The sequence below is a fragment of the Pelophylax lessonae genome, assembly GCF_965119305.1.
Source record: "Pelophylax lessonae genome assembly, chromosome: 12".
In the NCBI taxonomy this organism is placed as follows: Eukaryota; Metazoa; Chordata; class Amphibia; order Anura; family Ranidae; genus Pelophylax; species Pelophylax lessonae.
In genome coordinates, this window is record NC_138779.1 from 11431955 (window position 1) to 11456104 (window position 24150).

The 24150-nt window shown below is 45.0% G+C and overlaps 1 protein-coding gene across 1 annotated transcript in view; it reads right to left on the reverse strand.

Moving 5' to 3' along the window:
• ACOT7 (acyl-CoA thioesterase 7) overlaps positions 1–24150 on the reverse strand; it is a 190573-nt gene that overhangs the window by 101631 nt on the left and 64792 nt on the right. The window contains exon 3 of the mRNA XM_082273348.1: positions 13544–13660. Coding sequence (XP_082129474.1) covers positions 13544–13652 — 109 coding nt within the window. The 5' untranslated portion in view covers positions 13653–13660. The remainder of the gene's footprint in view (positions 1–13543; positions 13661–24150) is intronic.

Sequence of the window (24150 nt, forward strand, 5' to 3'; positions counted from 1 at the left end):
CCTTACATCAAATGTCCCCATCAGAGTTTCCCTTACATTAATTTTCCCCATCAGACTGGCTCATAGATCAGTGAATGCACTCTCAGAGACCTGGGTGGGTAGAGTTGGCCCTACTGCACCAGGCAACAGTTCAGTAGGCAGCCTGGGGACAAAGAGGAATCTCTTTATATAGCTTTGGGTGCATGCACAACAATACTAGAGGCCAATTAAATAAAAGTTCCCCAGGCCCCATCAGTTCAGCAGCAGAGGCCAGGGACAGAGAGGCGTCTATTTATTTATTTTCAGGAGCAGACAGAACGCCCGAACAGCCCAAAGCTTAGCCTGAATCTACTCTGGACCGAACCATTGGCTCATCCCTGAACAGCCCAAAGTTTAGCCCGAATCTACTCTGGACCAAACCATTGGCTCACCCCCGAACAGCCCAAAGTTTAGCCTGAATCTACTCTGGACCGAACCATTGGCTCATCCCTACACAAGGTGGGGGGGAGGCTGTCAGGCAGACAGTATGGGGCCTCATGGGGTCCCATACAGACAACCTGACATGACAATGCTTCACTTATGAATGAACACAATGAGTGATCAGTACTGATCACTCCTTGTGTTTCTTTAGGAAAGGAAGGGACTGGTAAATAAGACATATATTGTGCTTGCAACTTTCGGTAGGAAGGAGAGGAAGGAAGATGGCAGAATTATTGGGGGTGGGGGGTACACAGGGAGAAACATAGGATGCATAGGGAGGGTGATCGGTGTGCCGGGGGGGGGGGGATTAGTTACTGGAACTGATCTCCTGTATGGCTCTCTCTGCAGCAGCTGAAAGCCAATGGGAGGGAGGAGAAGAAGAAGCCAGCTTCCAGATGCTTTAAAGAGAGCCATATAGGGAATCGGTTCAGGTAAATACTCCCATGCCATGCTGGTCACCTTGCTGCCTATACCCCCCTCCTGTCCCAGGCCCCATACAAGAGCACTGGTAGTAACCCCTCTATCAATGGCCCTAGGGCCCAATGATTTCTAATAGGGGCCCTGTAGATGAACACAACCAAAATCTGGGGGGACATAGCCCACCCCCAGATCTTGGCCTGAGTAAGAGCTCCCAGAGACCTGACAACTATTTTAGGAGTTTCCCTGATGCACAAAAAGGTTGAGAAAGGCTTCCAAAGGCAATACTAACGACCCATCAATTAAATTCTGCCTGACGTTTTGGGCACAGCCTTCAGAGTTCAGTTCCTCTTTATATAAAGCCTGTGGTATATGACCGACTTTTCCCCTTTAAATACTCCCCAGTCATGTTGTTGTATTCCATTTCAGACTCTCATTCTTGAAGAGGAAGAAGGATCTGTGATAAAGCCAGCCAAGTATGCTAGGCATCTATCTTCCTCAGCATCTAATCATTTAAACAGCTACACAGCGTTCTTATGGGAACCACCGCGTGCTCAGGCCCGCCGCGCAAGACAAGAAATCCAATGTAAACGCTAATGATGACCTTGACCTCCAACAGCCACTGTTAGTTAAAAATAGCCGTTGGTACTTGTTATTTGAGAAACTATCAGGTCAGCTTTCTACGCTACGAGCAGTCGGAAAATCCAATTGTTTCCCTTCTCTCTACTGCTGCGCAGAATAGCCATTGTGCAAGCCAATACATCCGTAAGGCGCTTGTACATGATATGCTTTTAGAGAACTCTATCTGCAGGCTATCCTTTCCTGTACGGGAAAACTCAGCGTTGGATCCATTTTAATTACTTGGATGGACAATTTGGACATAAAAAACGATCGATCCTCTCGGCAAGCATGATTGCTCAAAAGTTGAGTGCCATTAGCTTTCGAAAACAGAGATAAATATAAGATGCCTAAATCCATTTACAGCGCCAACAACGCTGATGTTGACAGCTTCACAAATGTGGGTGTCAATGCCTCGCCACTTATTGGCCAAGCAGTCATTCTAGCCCAGTCTTTATCAACCTTTTTACTCCAGAGAAACCCTTGAAAATCATTTTTTATGTGTCTGGGAAAAAAATTCATTGGTGGTCAATGGGAAAAATGACCCTTAGGACTCGTTTACACCTGCTTCAAATGTGGCATTGGAGAAGCTTTTTTAACCACTTCAGCTCCAGAAGATTTTAACCCCTTCATGACCAGGCCGTTTATTGCTTCCACTTTAATGTCAAAAGAGAACAGAGACTTTCCTGCACCCAAAAGGTTTTGCACTGGCTAAGTTTGTGGGAAGGCTTGGAAGATATTGGTTTGGATACGCTCACTATCCATAATTCTCAGAAACGTTTATGGCCGCCCAGAACCTTAAAATTGCAAACTGAGAATATTTTAAAGAGTATTAAAAAACATGATGTGGGGTTTGCCAAGCTTAGCTATGCTCTGTGTTCCATCGACAAAATGATTTCATGGAGCAGATGTCAATTATTAAAGCAAATTAATTAGCGTCGGTCAGACAAGACCTTGAATTTTCCTAGGCATTACTGGGAAACCTGCTCCTTATTATATGAACAGTACTTGTTCTAATGAGCACCTTCGCAAGAGCAGAGAATTGCCAAATGTCAAGGCTTCTCCACAAAACCACATACCGGTGAAGAGCTGAAGCCGAATAAGAAAACAATGAACGTGTTGCCGAGATCTAAGGCAAAAATATTTCAGAAGCCTATCCAATTACAATGATGAGGAGTAGAAATGGAAAAAATAAAAAAAGGATTTTCACTATCTTTTCCAAAAAAAGTGGGGGCTATTTATTAGAGTGTCTAAAACAAATCATGTCTTCTCATTGACACTAGCTGCGGGAGGGGGGGGGGGGGGTCATTAAAACCAGGCGGTCAAACCAGTTTCACCTCACCTCAACTGCCTCTAGAACAGGGGGTGTCAAACTCAATTTCATCAAAGGGCCACATAAGCAGTAGGATTGCCCTCAAAGGGGCCAGTTGTATCTAGGGTGCTCTACATACAGAGTGCAGAGTTCAGGAGTGCATTAGGTAGAGAGTGTAGGGTTTAAGGGTTCACTATGCACAGTGTGCAAACGACCCCCCCCCCCAAAGCTTTCTTGCATCTCTCTCTCCTACCTGGCCTGGCTCTAGTACATACCTGTGTAGGCGGCTCTGCCTCGCCTTTCAAAGAGGTCGTTCACTCTCTCAGCTTCTGGAGAAGTGTCCCTGCCATTAGTGTGTGCAGGGATCTGTTACTTCTGGGAGCTGCTGTGTTTGCAAGTGACAGCAGGGAGCGGAGGGCCAGAGCCAGAGGTGGTAGAATTGAGTTTCACCATGACCCGGCTGCAGAACTGGGTGCGAGGGCCACTTGATAGAGCCTGGAGGGCCAGATCCGGCCCGCGGGCCTTGTGTTTTTTTTTTTTTTTTAATGAATCTTTATTTAATGTACAGGAGAACAGACAAAAATGAGACATCAACAACAAAACTACAAAGTAGGGGAGGCAGCGTAACATTGCCGCTCCCAAGGGGCATAAAAGTGCAATACGGTACAGAACATATTGAAAAAAAAAAAAAAGGTAGCGTGCGTCAGCACACCATAGTGCAAATCAACATTCAGCGGGACAGATCAGAGGGCGGTCTGCCGGGTGTCCCGCGTCGTGGTCAGCAACAGACGTCTGTGGGTCCCAGAGGGTGCAATAGCAAACCCGGCGGGAGCACGCCGCCGGGGGAGGGGGGCATCAGCCTCCATCAAACCGCCCCCAGTGCGACGACCCCAGCCGGCGCCCCCCCAGGCAACTCAGCGGGCCTTGTGTTTAACATGTGTGCTCTAGAACATGAACACATGGTGACCAAAATTCAACACTATGTTGCATTCAGTGGGCATTACCACCGTTGAACGTGACCCATGCATGACTATGGGGCTGCAGTGCTGTAATATGGCATTACTTTTTTTTTTTTAAGCTTTACACTATTCCCTTTGAGCTGCTAATACATAAAAAGCTTTCCAGCCCTCTGAGAAGTGCACCCGGTAAAACCAAGGTAAATACCTGTGGGAGGGGCTACAGTTTTCTCTGGATTCTTATGCCGACAATCTTGTTGGGATCCACCTCCTTTCCTTCTCTTGTGTTCGATTGATGTTGGATTTGGGCTGTGTGCTCTCCCCCTCTAACACAGCTCAGATTGATTCTCTTACAGACGCAGCCTCTATCTGCACACTGCAATTCTGACCTACGAAGCTCCCAGATAAAAAACGGCTGTGCAGCATAGCAGTGTGCAGATAGAGGCTGTGTGTAAGAGAATCGATCCGAGCTGTGTGAGAGGGGGAGAAGGGAGGGGGAGAGCACACATCCTAGAGTCAACAATATTTAAACACAAGAGAAGGAAAGAAACTGGATTCCGTCAAAATTGCGGTGTGAGAAGAAGCCTATCCAATTACTAAGATAAAGAGTGGGAAAAAAAAATACAGTCCTTGTAAGGTTTTTACTATCTTTTCCCAAAAAAAAGTGGGTGCAAAGATGGTTGGAAAAAGGGGGTCTGATTGGTTATAGTGTTTAACACAAATCATGACTTTTAGGTCTCGTTCACCCAAAACCAGGTGGTCGAATCACGATTTTACCTCGCCTGACGGACACGCAGCCACCCTGGGCTGTACACACGGCGTGACAAAAATTCAACAGCATGCTGCATTCAGCGGGCATTACTGCCATTGAACGTGACCCATGCATGACTATGGGGCTGCAGTATGGCTATACAGTTTAAAACAGAAGTACGGGTTTACTTTTTTTTTCGCTTCATCCTATTCCCTGTGAAATCAAGGTAAATACCTGTGGGAGGGGCTACAGTTTTCTCAGATTCTTATGCCGACAATCTTATTGTGATCCACATCCTTTCCGTCTCCTGTGTTTGATTAAAGTTGGATTTGTGCCGTGTGCTCTTCCCGTCCTCCCCCTCTCATACAGCTCATATTGATTCTCTTACAGACGCAGCCTCTATCTGCACACTGTGTAGCTGCCTAATATGCTGTAGTTCTGACCTGTGAAGTTCCCAGATAAAAATGGCTGTGCAGCAAAGCAGTGTACAGATAGAGGCTGTGTGTAAGAGAATCGATCTGAGCTGTGTGAGAAGGGGAGGAGGGGGAGCACACAGCCTAGAATCAACATCACTCAGGCACTGGAGAAAGAAAGGAGGTGGATACCAACAAAGATTGCAGTGTGAGAAGAAGCCTATCCAAGATAAGATTACTAAGATAAGGAGTAGAAAATAAAAATAAAAAATAAGAAATATGCAGCCACCCAGGGCTGTACACATAGTTACATAGTTACATAGTAGGTGAGGTTGAATAAAGACAATAGTCCATCCAGTTCAACCTGTGTAGGTGTGTGTGTGGCTGTACTCATCTCACATACCCCTGAATGTTCTGATCCTTGAGATGTAAGTCTAAGAGTCTTTTGAAAGCCACCATACTTCCCGCAGAAACCACCTCTTGTGGTAGAGAATTCCACAATCTTGTAGCCCTAACAGTAAAGAACCCCACACGTTGCCTGTGGTTAAAACGCTTCTCCTCTAATCGCATTGTATGCCCTCGAGTCCTCATGCAATACCTTCGAATGAACAGCTTTTTTTCTAAGCTGGGATCCCCATTAAGATATTTATAAATTGCTATCATGTCCCCCCTCAGACGTCTCTTCTCCAGGGAGAATAAATCGAGCGATTGTAGACGCTCTTCATAGTCAAGGTCCTCCAATCCCCTAATTAGTTTAGTTGCCCTTCTCTGGACTCTCTCCAGCTCCAACACATCCCTCCTGAGGACTGGCGACCAGAACTGGACAGAATACTCCAGATGCGGTCGGACCAGAGTTTTATAAAGTGGAAGGATTATAGTCTTATCTCTGGAATACATCCCTTTCTTTATGCATGCCAATATTCTGCTGGCTTTGGCAGCTGCCGCTTGACATTGCATGCTGTTGCCTAATCTATCATCAACCAAGACTCCCAGATCCTTCTCCATTTTTGATTCCCCCAAGGGTTCCCCTCCTAACGTGTATTGTGCTTTTATGTTTTTAGTCCCCAAGTGCAAAACCTTACACTTCTCCACGTTAAACCTCATTTGCCATGTCGTTGCCCACTCTGTAATTTTGTCCAGGTCATTCTGTAAGATATCTGCTTCATGCTGTGCAGTTATTGCCCTGGCCAATTTTGTGTCATCTGCAAAAACTGATAACGCACTACTGATCCAGTCCTCAATGCTGTTTATGAATAAATTGAACAAGGTTGGTCCCAGGACTGAGCCCTGGGGCACCCCGCTTACCACCTCAGACCAGTCTGAGTATGCGCTGTTTATTACCACCCTTTGGACACGCCCTTTAAGCCAATTCCATATCCAAGAGCAAACTCTGCTGTCGATACCTGCAGACCTTATTTTATAAATTAAGCGCTTGTGGGGAACTGTATCAAACGCCTTAGCGAAATCCAAGTGCACAACATCCACTGGTCTCCCCCTATCTAGCTCACAGCTTACCTCCTCGTAGAATGCTAAGAGATTGGTTTGACAAGAACGCCCATTAGTAAACCCGTGCTGATTACTGCTGATGATGTTGTTGTTTTTAGCAAACTCTACGATATAGTCCCTTATCATCCCCTCCAGAAGTTTACATACTATTGATGTCAAACTGACAGGCCTATAATTTCCCGGGATATGCCTCTGCCCCTTTTTGAATATCGGAATCACGTTAGCTTTCTTCCAATCCCCTGGTACATCTCCTGTCCTAATACTGTCAGCAAAGATCAGGAACAGTGGTCTGGATATAACCTTACTGAGTTCCTTGAGTACTCTCGGATGTACGCCATCCGGGCCTGGTGATTTGTTTGTGTTAAGTTTATCCAGCCTTTCCCTGATTTCACCCTCTGTTAGCCATAGTGGCAAGTCCTGTGTATTACATGGCGTGACAAAAATTCAACAGCATGCTGCATTCAGTGGGCATTACTGCTGTTGAACGTGACCCATGCATGACTATGGGGCTGCAGTGCTGTAGTATGGCATTTATACAGTTTAAAACAGAAGTACGGGTTTACTTTTTTTTTCGCTTCCTCCTATTCCCTGTGAAATCAAGGTAAATAATAAATAGAAAAAAACGCGCTTCCAACTAGAAAAAAGCAGCCAGCAATCAATCATAAAATGATAACAGCAAAAGAGATAATAAAAATGCAGCGCTCATGTTGAGACGAAAATAAATGAATAAAGTAAAGTCCACACTGTAAAATCAGTCCATGTTTGTTGGCACCCTTTGTGTATGAAGATGAAGAGTTAAGTGGGCAATCAAAATAGCCTTCACCTCCACCGCTTGCAGTAATACGCCTCTTACCAGATCCAATTGACCACTGCTCTCACAGTGATCCAAATAGCAATATACAACTCCCAAGGGGAAGATCCCCCTGGAGAACAATTGGCTGGTCTCAAAATCCTTCCTGAGGCAATGGACCTTGATGCCTGTGAGTCTCCAAAGGATGTATGTTGCCAAAAAAGAAGATAAGACAACCAATGGTGCAGTACTTCAAACCAGGATTTACATGTAAAAAATTTTATTGCACTCACCACATAATAGATAAAATGCGCAGAGTTCAAACAATGTAGACAATGTAGTTTTAAAACCGCTATACAGCGGAGGCTCCTTCCGGCTTGTGACATTTAGGTTGATGGCAGACTCCGCCTACATGTTTCGCCGCAATACGTGGCGTCATCAGGGGGGTCAATTGGATCTGGTGGAGGTGAAGGCTATTTTGATTGCCCACTTAACTCTTCATCTTCATACACCAAGGGTGCCAACAAACATGGACTGATTTTACAGTGTGGACTTTACTTTATTCATTTATTTTCGTCAAATCAAGGTAAATACCTGTGGGAGGGGCTACAGTTTTCTCAAGATTCTTATGCCGACAATCTTGTTATGATCCACCTCCTTTCCTTCTCCTGTGTTTGATTGATGTTGGATTGGTGCCGTGTGTTCTTCCCCTCCTCCCCCTCTCGTACAGCTCAGATTGATTCTCTTACAGACGAAGCCTTTATCTGCACACTGTGTAGCTGCCTTCTATGCTGTAGTTTTGACCTGTGACGTTCCCAGATAAAAACGACTGTGCCGCATAAAAGTGTGCAAATAGAGGCTGTGTGTAATGGCACTTTTCCACTGCAAGTACTGATTCGGCTCCACTCGGCCCTACTTGGCTCGGTTTGGTTTTCCACTGCATGTTACCGCATGGTACGGTGTTGGAACGGTTCGTTACGGTTTGCTTTTCCTCTAATAGTAAGTGGGTGGGATAACAACAATTCTCTGACCAATCAGTGGCTAGTAGTGACAAACAGTCAAGGCTGCATGCAAAGGATTGTGGCATATGGTACCGGTACGGCCCTCTTGGAACCACAACTGAGGTGGTACTGTTTAAGCGAGCCATACCGTTCGGTTCCATGTAGTGGAAAAGCGCCGCCGTACCGTACCGAACCGTTCCAACACCGTACCATGCGCTACCATGCAGTGGAAAAGCGCAAAAGCGAGCCAAACAGTTTGGTTCCATGCAGTGGAAAAGCGCCAATTGAGAATCGATCTGAGCTGTGTGAGAAGGGAGGGGGAGAGCACACAGCCTAGAATCAACATCACTCAAGCACAGGAGAAGGAAAGGAGGTGGATACCAACAAAGATTGTGGTGTAAGAAGAAGCCTATCCAATTACTAAGATAAGGAGTAGAAAAGAAAAATACAAAAAAGTCCCTTGTAAGGTTTTTACTATGTTTTCAAAAAAAAAAAGGTGGGTGCAAAGATGGTAGATAAAAGGGGGGGGGGGGGGGGTATTTGTTTACTTTTTTTTTTTTTTTTAGCTTCATCCTCTTCCCCGTGAGCTGCTAAGATTGTCGGCACAAGAATCTTTCCAACCCTCTGAGAAGTGCACCCTTTCTGTTCAAATCAAGGTAAATACCTGTGAAGTATTTCCAGTACTGATTGCGGCCTACTTACAGCTGACCTTTTCTCCATTACTGGCTATGCCTTGTTTTTCAGTGTAGATGCAAGACTTTGCATTCTTATGTCAGATACTCTAGCAAGGAAAACCGTAAGAAGAACAGTAGTGACATCACGAATATTTTACTTCAAACCTCCTGAGACTAGCAGTCAAAGCCACCGCTGTAGATACACGGCTAGAAGGCTGGAGGCACAGGAGCGCCAAGGCACACTCACATACGAGAAAAGGTATAAATTCAGCATGCTGCTGAGGCACAATTACCATTTATAGGTGTTCTGTATAACATAACAAATCTTTACCTTTTGGGTTCATGCTTACTTTAATACTGTGTTTGGTAGCGGTCCAATGCCTGATGAGTTTAGCATAAGTGGTTGGACCAGATTTTAATAAGCAAGATTTGGGAACAATGTTTGTCTTTCCCTGCAGACTGTAACCCAAGTCTCAGCCAAGGATCCATGCTTTACCTGCTATATGTCCAAAGACAACAATGATGTGGGCAAAATTCCTCCCAATGACACCAATGATGGGGCACTATTCTTGCCAATGACACGAATAATGGGGGACAATCCCTACCAATGACACCAATGATGGGGCACTATTCTTGCCAATGACACGAATAATGGAGGACAATCCCTACCAATGACACCAATGATGGAGCACAGTTCCTACCAATGACATCAATGATGGGGCACTATTCTTACCAATGACACTAATAATGGGGCACAATTCCTACCAATGACATCAATGATGGGGCACAGTTCCTACCAATGACATCAATGATGGGGCACTATTCTTACCAATGACACTAATAATGGGGCACAATTCCTACCAATGACATCAATGATGGGGCACAGTTCCTACCAATGACATCAATGATGGGGCACAGTTCCTACCAATGACATCAATGATGGGGCACAGTTCCTACCAATGACATCAATGATGGGGCACTATTCTTACCAATGACACTAATAATGGGGGACAATCCCTACTAATGACATCAATGATGGGGCACAGTTCCTACCAATGACATCAATGATAGGGCACAGTTCCTACCAATGACATCAATGATGGGGCACAGTTCCTACCAATGACATCAATGATGGGGCACAGTTCCTACCAATGACATCAATGATGGGGCACAGTTCCTACCAATGACATCAATGATGGGGCACTATTCTTACCAATGACACTAATAATGGGGAACAATCCCTACCAATGACATCAATGATGGGGCACAGTTCCTAACAATGACATCAATGGGGCCCAACAACACCAATGATGGGGCCCAATTCCTCCCAATGACACCAATGATGGGGCACAATTTCCCCCAATGAATCCTAAACTAAACAGATTTTTCCCTTTGTGCAGATCTGTAATCAGTGTTACTCACTTTACCTGTCAGTGTTTAGAATGTTATGGCTGATCACTTTGTATAGATCAGTGGTCTTCAAACTGCAGCCCTTTGCTTTTTATCTGGCCCTCGGGGCACTTATTCATTTACTGATACCAATGATGGGGCACAGTTGCTCCTAATGACACTAATAACGGGGCACTATTTCATTCACTGACAACAATGGTGGGGCACAGTTCCTCCCAATAACACCAATGGGGCAAAGTTCCTGCCAATAATACCAATGATGGGGAACAGTTCCTCCCAATGACACCAATGAAGGGGCACTATTCCTACCAATGACACCAATGAAGGGGCACTATTCCTACCAATGACACCAATGATGGGGCAATGTTCCTACCAATGACAACAATGATGGGGCACTATTCCTACCAATGACACCAATGATGGGGCATAATTCCTACCAATGACACCAATGATGGGGCATAATTCCTACCAATAACACCAATGACGGGGCACAATTCCTACCAAATAACACCAATGACGGGGCACAATTCCTACCAAATAACACCAATAATGGGACATAATTACTCCAAATGACTCCGGTAATGTGGCACAATTCCTCCTAATCACATCAACGATGGGGGCAAAATTCCTCCCAAAGACACCATGATGGGGCACTATTCCTCCCAATGACTCCAGTGATGGGGCACAATTCCTCCCAAAGACACCAACGATGGAGCACAGTTTTATCCCAATGACACCAACAATGGGGCCCAATGATACCAATGATGGGGCACATTTCCTACCAATGATGGGGCACAATTCCCACCAATGATGGGAACAATTCCCACCAATGATGGGAACAATTCCCACCAATGATGGGAACAATTCCCACCAATGACAGGGCACAGTTCCTACTAACGACACCAACAATGGGACCCAATGACACCAACGATGGGGCACAATTCCTCCCAATGTCGTCCAGGTTCTCACGCTTCCCACGCACCTTAGGGTAGCAGCGTGCTCTGTGATCACCGAGTCCTGGTGACTCGGCTGATCACATATTGGAGTAAAGGGCCAATCCCAGGCCCTTTACCACATGATCAACTGTCAGCCAATGACAGTGTGAGGAGAAAAAGATAAAGCCGATCACCGACTTCTGTAAGAGGGACATCGGTCCCACACTGTCCACACCAGCGCCACCTACCAGTGCCCACCAGTACCACCTACCAGTGCCCATCATGCTGCCAATCAGCACCCATCAGTGCCTCCTACCAGTGTCTATCAGTGTCCATCAGTCCAGCCTCATCAGCACACATCAATGAAGGAGAAAAATTACCTTTTAGGAAAAATGTATAAAACTGTGAAAACTTTGTTTAGCAAAAATAAAAAACACAATGGTGATTAAATACCACCAAAAGAAAGCTCTATTTGTGTGAAAAATGTGTGTGTGTAAAGGCAGGCGTCCCAATACTCTTGCCAATATATAGTGTGTGTCTATAGTATATACTGTATATATATATATATATATATATATATATTTAAAAAATAAAATAAATTAAATATGTACACACATTTATATTCTCAAACACACACGCAAATAATAATTTATTCACCTGCGCTTGTACATTTATATGTATTTTACACAAATTTATTCCTTAAAAATCGACAGATGACATTTAGAAAAATGTATCAGCTTCGGATCTCTATATACATATTTATGTTGAGCTAAAAAAAAAAAAAAATTTATATTCCTGTTCCATGTATTCAATGTACAGCTTCCATTGATTTTCTGGTAGATTGCTGCAGTTATTAACCCGCCATAACGTTGACAGCATCTTCTTTCCCGGCGTATTCCCGGGTGTTCGTGTCTGTGGTCTGGACGCACAGCGGTGTTAGGGAAATGGCATGCTGGAAGGAAGTATTAGTGCCATCACTTAGGACGTCTCCCAGTAATAACACATATGCTTCATCTTTTTTTCTCCCTGTAACCTTTTAATTACACCAGCAAAATCATTTTATCTCTTTAGCTGTGATTGCTAAATGAGTCCCTGCGTAAAGTGGAAATTATAGGCTTATTTAAAAACGCAATCACATTAATAACACGAAATGTTCATAGCTCAGTAGGAAGCACTTTAACAATATCATCAACAAAAATCTGTTGAAGGCCCATCAAAAGGCATTACGGCGTAACATTTCTCATCCTCGTGTTTTCCCTTAATGAAATGCAATCATCGTTTAGAGGGGAGCGGAGGCCCTTTTATTATTTCCAACGAAATATGAAAAGAAGACAGAATAATCTCATCATACCATGGTAAAAAAAAATATTTTCTGGTTTTATTAATATTATTACTATTATTATTATATACAGGGCCAGCCCTATCATGGGTCCCACTGGGTCCTTTGGACCCAGGCAGAACTTGGAGAGGGGTGGCAAATTGACTCCCAAGATTTTTTTCCAGCAATTTTGTGTGTCATCAGTTTGCGGCGACGTTCCCCGGAGGAGACGCTCCGCCTCCTCATACTCATCAGTTTGCACTACGGGCGGCAGTATGAGATGGGAAAATGTCGCCCGTAGTGCAAACTGATGGAGTATAAGGAGGCGGAGCGTCTCCTCCGGGGAACGTCCCTCGCATGATTGTGGTCTGCGCAATGACGTCACACATCAGCACGCTCCATCTCACCTAGGGCAGGCTGGATCTTTTGCGGCGGTGGACCTGGCAGACAGAGGAGTGACCGGAGGACTGAGGACAGACAGCGGGTGTTTGGTGGACCGGTTTGCTGGCGAGTTATGGAAGAGGATAAAAGTATATATACCTAATAATTTCTGAACTTTATATTTATATAAAATAATGGACGTGGGGGGGCCTTTTGTTGGGTGTGATTTGTTTTGGCGGGGGGGGCAGCATTTTATTCTTGGACCCAGGCAGCACAATGTCTTGGGCCAGCCCTGATTTATATATATATATATATATATATATATATATATATATATCCGCCTGTCATTGTCCTGAACAGGTTGCCTGCACCCCCCCCCCCCCCCCCCCGGCATGGGATCCTGGTTTATCCCAGGTGGCTGAAGAAGCCTCTTCACATGGGTTGTAGATTTTACCATCAGGTGATGACAAAGGTTAGCTGTGTCTCCAGGTCAGAATAATACTCTGAGGCTACATGTGGATAGAGGATTTGCATGATAAAATATCAGAAAATAAATTATTCTTATTGGCCGTAGATAGATAAAACCATAAATGCTGACCCACCTTTCTGAATCTTGCGATGGAAGTTAATTGCGTCCACAGAAGCTGTAACTATGTTGGTCTTGCAATGGCGGGCAGCCACAATTCCGGCCACTTCGTCCATTAACTTCATTGTAACACCTGGAAATAAAAAGGCATGCAAGGATTAAAAATGTGTAACTTAAAAAAAAAGCAATTCTAGGAAAAAACAGGAAAAAAAAAATCGATCAGAGCACTGCAAGTGGCAGTCAGGAAGTCCACTGGGCTTATCTAGGGAGCTCCCCACATGTGGGATGGAAGGGTCTGCTTCCTGAGGTCTGTTCTATAATGTAACTACCTTCTTCTCTGCTTGATAAGTCATTCTTCCAGCTGCTCAGCTCACCCCTCTCCCTCTCTCAGCAGTGACTTAGCAGCTTAGCCCCACCTGCAGCCCCTCCCAGAAATGACTTAGCTCAGCTCTTCCCCTCCCAAACATGAACCAGCAGCTCAGCTCACCCTGCTCTCCTCCCAGAAGTGACTAAGCAGCTCAACTCATCCCCAACCCAGAAGAGACTTCACTCAGCTTCCCCTCCCAAAAGTGACTCAGCAGCTTACCCTGCTTCCCAGTCCTAGAAATTAAATAGCCCAGCTTCCTCTCCCAGAAGTCAGCAGCTTAGCTCACCTTGCTTCCCCTCTCCTAGAAATGACTTCGCTCAGTTTCTCCTCCCATAAATGACTCAGCAGGTCAGCTCATGCTGCTCCCCCTCCCAGAATAGACTTAGCTCGTCTTCCCTTCCCAGAAGTGACTTAGCTGCTCAGCTCACCCTGCTCCCCCTCCCAGACATGACTTAGTTAAGCTCTTCCCATCCCAGACGGGAACCAGCAGCTCAGCTCACCCTGCTATCCCCCTCCAGAAGAGACTTCGCTCAGCTTCCCCTCCCAAAAGTGACTCAGCAGCTTCCCCTGCTCCCCAGTTCTAGAAATAACATAGCTAAGCTTCCTCTCCCAGAAGTGACTCAGCAGCTAAGCTCACCTTGCTCCCCTCTTCTTCAAATGACTTAGCTCAGTTTTGACTCCCATAAACTACTCCGTAGCTAAAGCCCATGCTGCCCCCCCTCCCAAAATAGACTTCTTTGTCTTCCATTCCCAGAAGTGACTCAGCAGCTCAGATCACCCTGCTCCCTCAGCGCCCCTCCCCCCCCCAACCAGACGTTACCTAGCAACTCAGCGCAACCTGCTCTACATCCCAGAAGTGACATAGCTCAGTTCTTCCTCCCAGAAGGGACTTGGTAGCTCAAGCTCATGCTGCCCCTCCCTCCCAAAATAGACTTATGCCTCGTACACACGCAACGATTATCGGCCGACCAATCGTCCGACTTTTGTCCAGAGTGGTGTTTTGTTGGTTGGAATGTGCCTAGACTGCACACGAATTTTCTCAGCCAACAAAAATCTACTTCAGAAGTGATGTCATGTGCTGGTTTATTTCCGTGTGTTTTTTCTTCTCTGAGCATGCCCAGTCTTGCTCATCTGATTTTAGTCTGCCGAAATCTGTACTGACTGACGGAAAATCAGCTGTTGTGTTGACGGCCAACAAAAATTTTATAGCCTGCACACCAGATTTTTTTCGGCCGAAAAGTCGGAGTCGTTTGTCGGAAGCATCATACTAACAAGCCGAAAATCGGCCAATCGGACGTTGGCCGAAAATTCACGGCCAACTATCGACACGTGTGTACGGGGCTTTAGCTTGCCTTCCTTTCCCAGAAGTGACTCAGCAGCTCAGATCACCCTGCACCCTCAGACCCCCCCCCTCCAGAAGTTACCTAGCAACTCAGTGGCTTAGCTCAATTCCCCCTCCCAGAAGTGACTAAGCAGCTCAGCCCACCTTGCTCCCCCTGCCAGACATGCCTTAGCCCAGTTCACTTCTCCCAGAAGTGACTCAGCAGCTCTGATCACCCTGCCCCCCCTCTAAAAGTGAAGGGCAATTACCCTTTTCCCAGCAATTCCTAGCCTACCTACCTCTACTAGAAATGTATTTTTTTTCTGTGTCCTTGTTGAAGGTAGCAAGACGTGACACAGGCTCTAACTAAAACAAAACAATCTGCAATCAGAGCAGGACTTAAAAACAAGTGTCCTGAAGAACAAGCATTGTCTGAAACTGGCCCTTAAGTCCCCTAGTACAGAATAATAAGCTGGGTATATTTTATAGATGTTAAAAAAACAGTAAAGCTTGAGGTCCAATCAGATGTCAGCTCTAATTTTCCACAGGGCATTAGAATGACAGCAGAGCTCCAAATAGTTGCCATGGCAAAAACTGTCAATTTCCTTGTTTTGTACAAATTAATCATCATACGCACATTGCAGCTTTTACAATGAATTGCCACCTCTGCTCCTCATCAGTAAACACAGAAACACCTTTACAAGGAGATGAAGACACCTGCTCTACTGACACCTGTCACCATAAAAAGATAATTCACAGCTGATCTTCAAAGACTATATGAATTTATTATCATTTCAGATGGAGAGAAGCCATGCCAACCGCGTCCAGCTGTTACAAAGTGATGGGCTTTATCTCAGAAATCCTCAAATGACTGCGGCTCTCCAAGTTTCTGCATTCCTGGGCCGCCCGTGGCTATGACAGCCGGCTGGTCATACTTTGCTTTTATCTGAGGAAGGGTCACTTTTCTCCACATTAAACTAAAACTCCAAGTAAAGTCAAATCATCAAAGTGCCCACATATTTTACTTAATAGCGCTTTTCTTTCGGAAGACTGACAGGAGCTTAGCAGGTGAGGTAGCCATCTTGGGCGCACTCAACTGAGCCAATATTTTTGGAGATTGGGAGGAAACCCACGCAAGCATTGACAGAACATGCAAACTCCATGCAGATGGTGTCCTGGCCAACATTCAAGGCAAGAGATGTGTCACCAGGACACCAAGGAATTCAATAAAAAGGTTCAGAGCTTTGATTGATCACATCACAGCAGAAGATAGCAACATTTCAAAGCCAGACAGAAACCCTTCATCAGGTAGGGGGTCCTGGAAGGTTCTGAAACTTTGTTATCTTTTGCGGTGATGTGATCAATCAAAGTTCTAAACCTTTTTATTGAATTCCTTGGTGTGCTGGTGACATCTCTTGCCTTGAATGTTGGCCAGGACACTATCTGCATGGAGTTTGCATGTTCTGTCAATGCTTGCGTGGGTTTCCACCCAATCTCCAAAGATATTGGCTCAGTTGAGTGCGCCCAAGATGGCTACCTCACTTGCTAAGCTCCTGTAAGTTCCTTGGTGTGCTGGAAAAGTATCTCTTTTCTTGAAGTCCTTCTGGTCTCCAGCCATTGGTCACAACAGCACCCACTCACCCTTCAGCCATTTTCAAGATTGTGTGCATTGAGGATATTGCCTTGGACTGGCCAACATTCAGACCTAATGAGCCTAGTTCTATAATGCAGAAATGCTAACCACTAAGTCACTCTGCTGCCTATATAGACGATATGTCCAACAGAAAGAGGACACCTCCCCAAATTTTTGAGTAAGGCCTACAGAAACATTTTAGAAAAGTATGTAATTCCAATCTTGTGAGTTAGGCAGGACTGTGTCCCTGTGTATAAGATCAGCTCCATAAAGACATGGTTTGGTGTGGAGGAACTTGACTAGTATACACAGAGCCCTGGCCCCAACTCTACCAAACACCTTTGCTTTATATAGGCATGGCTTAACCAGTTTGGGGTGGAGGAACTTGAGTGTTCTGCACAAAGCCCTGACCTCAACCCTACTGAACACTTTTGGGATGAACTGGAACGGCGATTGAGTGTTAGGTCTTCTCATCCAATATCAGTACCGACCTCACAAATGTTCTTTTGGATGATGGAGGTTCTAACCTTCCCCTGTACTTCCAGCCTCTTGGCAACAGTCTTGGAAAGGTCCCTTTCAGTTCTAGCATTACTGTGTACAAAGCCAGCTCCATAAAGACACGGTTTGACCAGTTTGGTGTGGAGGAACTCTAGTGTCCTGCACAAAGCCATGACCTCAACTCTACTATACACTTTTGGGATGAACCAAAATCCCGATTGTGTGCCAGGTCTTCTTATCCAACATCAGTACCTGACCTCACAAATGTTACATAGTTACATAGTTTGTGAGGTTGAAAAAAGACATCAGTCCATCCAGTTCAACCTATGATGTGTGTGTGTGTTTGCTGTTAACCGTACATTGTATACCCCTGTATGTTGTACATTGTATACTCCTGTATGTTGTACATTGTATACCCCCTGTATGTTGTACATTGTATACCCCCCGGTATGTTGTACATTGTATACCCCCTGTATGTTGTACATTGTATACCCCCTGTATGTTGTACATTGTATACCCCTGTATGTTGTACATTGTATACCCCCTGTATGTTGTACATTGTATACCCCTGCATGTTGTACATTGTATACCCCTGTATGTTCTACATTGTATACCCCTGTATGTTCTACATTGTATACCCCTGTATGTTGTACATTGTATACCCCTGTATGTTGTACATTGTATACCCCTGTGTGTTGTACATTGTATACCCCTGTATGTTGTACATTGTATACCCCTGTATATTGTACATTGTATACCCCTGTATGTTGTACATTGTATACCCCTGTATGTTGTACATTGTATACCCCTGTATGTTGTACATTGTATACCCCTGTATGTTCTACATTGTATACCCCTGTATGTTCTACATTGTATAACCCTGTATGTTGTACATTGTATACCCCTGTATGTTGTACATTGTATAACCCTGTATGTTGTACATTGTATAACCCTGTATGTTGTACATTGTATACCCCTGTGTGTTGTACATTGTATACCCCTGTATGTTCTACATTGTATACCCCTGTATGTTCTACATTGTATACCCCTGTATGTTCTACATTGTATACCCCTGTATGTTGTGGTCTTTAAGGTGCCCATCTAATATTTTTTTGAAACTATCGATGCTCCCTGCTGATACGACTGTTTGTGGAAGAGAATTCCACATCCTTACTGCTCTGACAGCGAAGAACCCCTTACGTATATTAAGGTTAAACCGCCTTTCCTCTAGTCTTAGTGAGTGGCCACGTGTCTTATTGTATTCCTTTTCTTTGAATAGTTTGTTCCTTATGCTAGGGTCACCCATACAGTATTTGTACATTGATATCATATCCCCCCTCAATTGTCTCTTCTCCAGAGAGAATAAGTTCAGTGCTTGTAGTCTTTCCTCATAGCTGAGGTCCTCCATTCCCCTAATTATTTTTGTTGTCCTTCTCTGGAATCTCTCCAGTTCCAGCACATCTTTCCTGAGGACCGGTGCCCAGAACTGGACAGCATACTCCAGATGTGGCCGGACCAGAGTCTTGTAGAGTGGGAGAATAATCTCTTTATTTCTGGAGTGAATCCCCTTTTTTATACATCCCAGTATTCTGTTGGCTTTGCTTGCAGCGGGCTTGGCATTGCATGCCACTGCCAAGCCTGTTGTCTACCAGTACCCCCAGGTCCTTTTCCATCCTAGACTCACCCAGAGGTTCCCCCCCCCTAGTGAGTAGCTTGCTTTCTGGTTTTTGGCACCCAAGTGTATTACTTTACATTTTCAACATGTTATTTTTTGGATGACCGGGGTTCTAGCCTTCCCCTGCACTTCCAGCCTCATGGCAATAGTCTTGAAAAGGTCCCTTCCAGCCAGCATAAAGACATGACTTGACCAGCTTGGTGAGGAGGAACTTGAGTGTCCTGCACAGAGCCCTGACCTCATCCCTACTGAATACCTTTGGGATGTCCCACCAAATGTGAGTCATATTGTCTATCGGAAATGCTTTTCATTCAGCTCTTTCGCTAGTTTTAGATTGGACTTTGAAACTTTAGTTTAATTTTGTACTTTTTATTCATTTTATTTCATTATAAAAACACCATTTTATCAAGTTTTCAAAAGATTATACATTGTAAAGCTATATGGTATTCAAGCTGATAAATATGTATTTCTGAAGTTTAAAATTGTAAATTCTTTGAATCCTACTGTAAAGAGTAGAGTCTAATTGGTTATGCTATATGATCCTTTATAAAAGGACTACCCAGCTCACAGATGACACAGTGCCTGTTTTATTGTCAAGAACTCTTTGCTGGGAGCAGATCCACATTCACTGATGACATGCATGGGGCATGGGCGAGATGGTCCAGTTAATTAATATAGAAGACTATTGGGTCATACATTCCTGTATGAAGATGGATTTATGCTCATCCTGAGCTACTTACCGTTGATTGGCTCACTACCATGCTGGAAGCTTGTTTGAGGCATCCAATACTCTTTCAGTAGTCTATAAAGTTACTCTTGAATAGAGATGAGCTTGGGCATCCTCCTTATCTCATCACTTCAGAAGATGCCCAAGCTCATCTCTACTCTTCAACTTTTCATCTGTTAGTAGGAGGTTGGCTCCCCTGTTTTTACAAAATACTTCCCTCCTGAATCTTATTCACACCCTAAAGTGACACGTAACTCTGGTTTAAAAAAGAAAAAAATTCTAATGAATTATGTATTCTTAACTCAAAAACGTCCCCTCTGGGTGGCTATGTTTGTTCTCCACGGTCCCACTTTATGTAGAAATATAGCCACCCTGTCCTGGTCCCGCTGTATATAGGAATGTAGGCACCCTGCCTTGGTCCCACTGTATTTAGGAATGTAGCCACCCTGCCTTGGTCCCGCTGTATATAGGAATGTAGCCACCACCCTGCCTTGTTCCCGCTGTATACAGGAATATAGCCACCCTGTCCTGGTCCCGCTGTATATAGGAATGTAGGCACCCTGCCTTGGTCCCACTGTATTTAGGAATGTAGCCACCCTGCCTTGGTCCCGCTGTATATAGGAATGTAGCCACCACCCTGCCTTGTTCCCGCTGTATACAGGAATGTAGGCACCCTGCCTTGGTCCCACTGTATGTAGGAATGTAGCCATCCTGCCTTGGTCCCGCTGTATTTAGGAATGTAGCCACCCTGCCTTGGTCTCATTGTATTTAGGAATGTAGCCACCCTACCTTGGTTCCACTGTATGTAAGAAAAGTAGCCACCCTGGCTTGGTTCAACTGTATGTAGGAATGTAGCCACCCTGGTTTGGTTCAACTGTATGTAGGAATGTAGCCACCCTGCCTTGGTTCCACTGTATATAGGAATGTAGCCACCACCCTGCCTTGGTCCCAATGTATGTAGGAATGTAGCCACCCTACCTTGGTTACACTGTATTTAGGAAAGTAGCCACCCTGCCTTGGTCTCATTGTATTTAGGAATGTAGCCACCCTACCTTGGTTCCACTGTATGTAGGAAAGTAGCCACCCTGGCTTGGTTCCACTGTATGTAGGAATGTAGCCACCCTGGCTTGGTTCCACTGTATGTAGGAATGTAGCCACCCTAGCTTTGTTCCACTGTATGTAGGAATGCAGCCACCCTGGCTTGGTTCCATTGTTTGTAGGTACGTTGCCACCCTGGCTTGGTCCTGCTGTATTTAGGAATGTAGCCCCCCTGTCTTGGTCCCACTGTATGTAGGAACATAGCCACCCTGCCTTGGTCCCGCTGTATGTAGGAATGTAGCCCCCCTGTCTTGGTCCCACTGTATGTAGGAACATAGCCACCCTGCCTTGGTCCCACTGTATGCAGGAATGTAGCCACCCTACCTTGGTTCCACTGTATGTAGGAACGTAACCACCCTGCCTTGGTCACACTGTATGTATGAACGTAGCCACTCTGGCTTGGTCCCCCTGTTTGCAGGAATGCAGCCACCCTGGCTTGGTCCCCCTGTATGTAGGAATGCAGCCACCCTGCCTTGGTCCCACTGTATGTAGGAATGTAGCCACTCTGTCTTGGTCCCACTGTATGTAGGAACGTAGCCATCCTGCCTTGGTCCCACTGGATGTAGGAATGTAGCCACCCTACCTTGGTCCCACTATGTAGGAATGCAGGCACCATGCCTTGGTCACACTGTTCGTAGAAATGTAGTCACCCTGCATGTGTCCCACTGTATGTAGGAACGTAGCCACCCTGCCTAGATTCCACTGTGTGTAGGAACGTAGCCACCCTCTCTTGCTCACTCCTGAGATGGACAATGGGATTTGTAGTGTCACAGGGCAGTGCACATGACTGTAACTAATGTGCACTGCTCATTTCAAACAAATGGAATTAAGGATGGGAGGAGAGTTTCGGGAGCTTACAGAGGACATTACCAGGAGGCTGAAAAACACAGTAAAAAACAATTTCATGAAAAATAGATTACAGGGTCATTAAGTAGTGGATGGTATGTATTACTTTTGGAGAAAAGGGATATTGTTTAGTATCCTTTTAAGACTATAGATATTTTACTAAAGCCATTACATGTCGGAGGTGAGTGTTGGGGAAGGGCAGAACTTTCTCTCTTCCCCCGAGGGCACTCAAGCCTCCATTTTGTTCTGTGAGACATTCAGCAAACTCAAGTAAGAACTAGACTATAGAGAGACTGCGCATGTCTCAGCTATAAAGAGTGTCTGCATGGATTTAACTGCATGTATGGAACCCTTGCAACAAGCAAGAGAGGAGCCATGTTCTGCTCCAGGAGCAAGAGCTGAGAGGAAGGCAACAGGTGCCGGAGAATGACATCATATGTACTGTGACCAGGACTTCAGTAAAATGTTTAGGATTAGGAATATCTGTCCTTCCCAGATTCTGTTCCTAGAATGGTGAGTTCATGCAAATTGAGCCAATGAAGTAGGGAGGTCAGTTGCACTATAGCTAAGCCCTCAGCAGGTAGAATATGGCTCTCTCTATGGATTTCAAGACTTCAGATATGGTCAGATAAACTGTAAAGGGGGCACATGGTCAGCATTTCTTTTATTTCTTAAGTTTCCAAAAGCTACACATTTGCATATATTTTGTAATGAGAATACATGGACAATATATTTGTAAAAGCTTCAGACAGTATAAAAAAATGAGGGCATTGATGGTACTGTTGTGTAACGCAACCAGTTAATAAAGAAAGAAATGGTAGAATGGACATGTGGGAAGGTGCAGCGTGATGTGGCGGGCAGAAAACACACGGAGTCCAAGAGCAGTAAAAGGAATACATTGTAACAAAAGTCCAGCAATAAACAACAGGCTTGGTTGGGAAGGCAACTCAACCAGGAACACTCACAAGTTATAACAGAGACGAGACAGTAGATTGAAGACTCAAAGGGGTCGACAGCGTCTGTCTCGAGGAGTGGAATGCAGCCTGGCCCTCCGTACCCAAGTGAGGTGGCTTCCCCAAAGGGTGGCGTGTCCCTGCACTTTCCCTACTCCTCCAAAACCTTTCATTGATGCTCAGAACTGTCCTTGACAGACCAGTGACCTGTCCCCACTCCAACTCGCAAAACGTGCACGAAAACCAGGAGCTAAGATCTTAAATAGACTCTGCCTGATGCAATGGCCACCAAAGTCCCCCCGGGTTCCAGCATACAATCAAATAGCTGCCTCCCTGTGACCCAGGAAACCATAGCGCAGGGGTCTCCAAACTTTCTAAGCAATGGGCTGGTTAACTGTCTTTCAGACTTTAGGAGGAGCGGACTGTGCCCAGTGGGAGTAGAAATCACCCCGGCATCAGTGCCCCATCATTGGTTTTAATGGGAGGAATAGTGCCCCATTGATGGTGACAGTAGGGGAAATGTTGCCCTATTATTGGTGTCAGTTGGTGGAACAATGCCCCAGGAGCCAGATAAAGAAAAACAAAGGGCCACATCTGGCGCCCGGGCCGCACTTCGAAGACCACTGCCATAGAGGAACTAGGTTACTCTCAACTTTCTCCCCCATCTGCATTTGGACAGCACCACCTGCAGTGGAGAAAATAGACTGCAGCTGCCTACAGAGATCTAAATAAAAGGAAAAAAGATGGGGTTTGGGAGAGGAAAGATTGAAGACAGGGGGTGGGGCTTGGCTGGAGAGAACTCTCAATGAATTTGTGAAGCATGGTTTACTCAATAGATGGAGGAGATGGCAGTCAGGTTTAGCTTGTAGAATGTGTGCGACTCATGGTTCCCAGACTTTGCAAAATTTGGACATTGTACTTTGATCAGTGTCCAATATAGCCTAGATTTGACTTCTGTTACATGCAAAGTGTTGGAGAGCCATGTTTTTGCTACTGTTTGTTTTAAAGGCAGTCAAAGCATAAGTCGTAAGTGTAGACTGGTGTTTGGAGAAGTTTAAAAGTTTTAGATTTAGGAGTGCTTTAGAGGGGTTCATAAGGGGCAATTTCTGAAGACAAATGCAAAGGATTCTATAAACTTGCAACCATAATCTTTGGACAATGGAACAAGCCCAACCAAGTATGTAGGAAACATGTGGTTGGATTGCCAAGGATTACTTGCACTTATGTTGGGTACCATGTAACCTTAAAAAAACACTTTTGTTGGTTTCCACCACATCAGTGTTTAGTGGTGTCCCAATTTTGTGCCTCTTTATGTTCCAGTTCTTCTCCAAGGTCAGATTCCCATTTTTGTACATAATTAAGTGGCAATAGAGTGTATTTAGTTATCAGGGTTCTATAAAGTAAAGACAATAACCTTGAGGAGCATGAGTCATCTTTGCCTTTGGATTCAAATTATTTGAATGTTAGTCTCTTGCCAGACAGGTAGGCTGTAGTGGAGACAGTCT